Here is a 3466-nt window from a genome sequence, read left to right as displayed (position 1 = left end):
TACATATTTGTATTTTAGTTTTGTGGTACAGTTTTCTGCAAACATACTAATGGGTTTCTTCTGGCATCTTAGGAAGAGAAGTAATAACTAACAAACCAGGAAAAATTGAGACAAATTGGACAGCAACCGTCATTCATTGCTCTTACAGAAAATACATTATTACATTCTTCTCTAGTTGTCTGGATGTGCAGATAAAAAACATCATATAATTGTCTAGGAAAACATATTCGTACAGAACGTAACCAAATATTTGCGCGCAAAGATATATCATATGGCACTAGTGCAAATAACGCTTCAATTTAGTGATGAAATCAATATTTGCTATGCTATGCAAGGTAAGTTGCCCGTTAAGAATCTAGTATCCGTGAAGGTTTAATGCAGACTGGCTATGTTAGATTTTAATGTTTTAAAATGTTATTTAAATGTTATCTATTAATCATCATTACTCCAGATAAAATTTAAATTACGGAAAACATTTACGACTGCCTGTGTAATATGTCATAGTAAATGATAGTACACAGTTCGGTTAACGCTTCATTTATCATTATTTCAAGTTTGTTTACACCATCAGTATTCTTATTTTTGTTATTAATATACTTTACTTATCTGTTATGTAAAAACCAAACAAATTTCAAAAAGAGATTTTATTTGCTGACAAAATTAGAGTAGTTGTGCTTTTCTAGTTCTGTTGATTTTCTAAGGATCTAGATACATCCGGTTTCCAATATAATATCATTCCAGGAAACGGTTCAGAATGACACATTATCTCACATTTCTTGATATTTATTCTTTGCTTGGACTTGGACTTGCATTAGATGTCTTTACCGTTACAAATGAAAAGAATAATGATTTGGTGACAAAACAACACCAGATGAATAATTCCATGGATACATTTACCAATCTTTCTGATGTTACGAATGAGTTTGAAAGTCTGGAGAACTGGAGTAGACAATGTAATATATCACAAACTGGTCAAACTGACTTTAACATTGTGTGTATCGTTAAGAGTGATTCAAGTATAAAGTTATCAGAATTTAAAAATTTTACCTATCGAGTATCATCAAATATCAGATTTGACTTATCCGTCACATGTGAAGACGGTATCATACACTTTCCCTGGCCGTTCAGAGCAGACAAACTAAATAGAATTTATATCAAAGACTGCAGAATTAAGGATTACAGAACTGAATACAAGAATCCATTGATAGACAGCATTCCCGACACAATAAAATATCTACAAATGGAGAACGTTACAATCATTCAAAAGATCAGAGAAATATATGACTCAATGTCAAAAGCTAACTCGCCTATAACAAGAGCTGCAGAATGCGGACCGGAAAATGCTTTTTCAATAATAAAGAGAAGAATAAAGATTATCTTTGAAGATATGCACAACTATGATTTATTTATTGATTTCGGCACTGTAATGAAGCAGTATAATCATTATTTTAACACTCAGAAGAGAAGCTGTTTGTACAAAAACCTTGAGGTTTTTGAAATGAGTGGAATGAAGGATTTAAAAAAAAATGATGTCAATAAGATTGTTCATACTGACGTTGCAAAAAATCTTAAAATTTTAAATTTTTCTTATAATGGTATGTTTGACACTTTTTATAAACTACAAGGCTGGCGACTACGATTCCCAGTGATGGAATATATAGACTTTTCCAATAATAACGTAAAGGTTCTTCCAATGATACGAGATTACGGAATGAGTGTGAAAGAGACAAAATCAGTCGGTATAATAGATTTACGGCGTAATGATATAACTTCATTAACAAAAGGTATGGTAGACTCGTTCTCAACTCACGCATTTTTTAAAGTCGATATCAGTGAAAATCCGTTCTTATGTGACTGTGGAATAATTGAAGTAATTGAATATCTATCTTCAAAGACTATGCCAAAAGCTTATGATTACCTCGGGTCGCTAGAGTGTGCAAATCCCACAAATGTCCGTGGACGTCAGCTGTTAAGTCTGTCTCTTACAGAACTAAACTGTAACAAGGAAACGTTCATCAATTTTCCAATAGTCGTTATGAGCATCATAACAATAACATTTTTCGTAATCATTTTGCTTGTAATCTATTTAAGAGATCTGTTCAAGATCATTTTATTTACTCGACTCAATATTAACTGTCCGTGTGAATTCAAAAATGACATAAACGAAGAGAAAGACTATGATGCATTTATTGCCTACAGCGAGAAAGATGCTGACTGGGTTATACGTACAGCTTTACCAAAGTTGGAGTCAGATGACGCTGGGAAAGCATGCAGACTCTGTCTTCATCATAGAGATTTTGTAGTTGGTAATACTATAGCTGATAATATATTCAACAGTGTTGGAAACAGCCATCATACAATTTTACTTGTATCCAGTGAGTTCTTGAAAAGTGAATGGTGCATGATGGAGTTTCGAACGGCTTTGAGGAAAAATTTGCACGATAAAGGTCGTCATTTAATAATTGTGTTGAAGGGTAATATAACTTTGGATAATGTTGATCCTGATTTGAAAAGTTTTCTCAATTCACATACCTATCTTAAAATTGGAGATGTGTTATTTTGGGACAGACTGAAATATGCAATATCATTACGAAATAACACAAGACAAAATAATTAACAAAACGTCTTTGTACAAATAACTGCTCGTGCGCGGTTGTGTGTGTCGTTGAGTGTTTTGTTGAAGGTTTTTATACAGTTACAACTACGATATGTATCCTAACGAAGATAACTTATTACTTTCTCGTTTAATATGGTGAAACACAAACCCTCTTAAGATGTTGTTTAACCTTCATTTATTTCTGCAACTTTAAGAGATGTGTTGTTTTAGAATTAGATAATTTGTAAGTAAAATCGTCAATATGATTGATAAATTATGTGACACACCTAAAGCGATTGATTCCAAGGTTATATCATAGACGACCTTTGTTAAACATGTTAAAGATAACAACAAAAATTGACTGTTGTCACTTTTGTGTTACATATGTCATCACAACAATAGCGAATGATCCACTTCAAGACGTTACAAACTGTCAAAATGATTGCAAAAAACAGCAGTAGTATCTGTTCTCGTAAACTAATTGAACCATTTAAAAAGGGATAAACTAAGTTTGTCGCGCACTGGGTTGGTGGGCGCGAATTCACAAAGAATTCATAAGACTTGTCAACCTAACACTGTATTTGTCTTCTTTGGAACAGCTTGTCGAACAGTTCTTGAATGTCATGGTCTTCGATTTTGTTGCCAACTTCATATTCACAAAGTAAATTCAATGTGGTGTACAACCAAACACTTTCAGTCATATATCTGCTATCAAAAGTACGAAGAAACAAATTCACAAAGAATTGATAAAACTGGCGTGCTGGTGAAAGCGGAGACCTCAAATTATGAAGATATTTAGACTGACTAGTACGTAACTGGAAACATTAATCGTTGTTATAGTACGTATCAGCGTTATAAACAATGGGTTCT

The 3466-nt window shown here is 33.0% G+C and overlaps 1 protein-coding gene across 1 annotated transcript; it reads left to right on the top strand.

The window, feature by feature from the left end:
- The first annotated feature begins 612 nt into the window (after window positions 1-612).
- On the top strand, window positions 613-2797 carry LOC127700570 (toll-like receptor 2 type-2). Its single transcript, XM_052204121.1, has one exon. The coding sequence runs from the start codon at window positions 755-757 to the stop codon at window positions 2615-2617; it is 1863 nt and encodes a 620-aa protein (XP_052060081.1). The 5' UTR covers window positions 613-754; the 3' UTR covers window positions 2618-2797.
- Window positions 2798-3466: the final 669 nt, after the last annotated feature.

This window comes from Mytilus californianus, unplaced genomic scaffold (assembly GCF_021869535.1).
Source record: "Mytilus californianus isolate M0D057914Y unplaced genomic scaffold, xbMytCali1.0.p SCAF_5, whole genome shotgun sequence".
NCBI classification, from domain to species: domain Eukaryota; kingdom Metazoa; phylum Mollusca; class Bivalvia; order Mytilida; family Mytilidae; genus Mytilus; species Mytilus californianus.
Note: the sequence above shows the minus strand (reverse complement) of the source record. Positions and strands in the feature narration are given on the sequence as shown.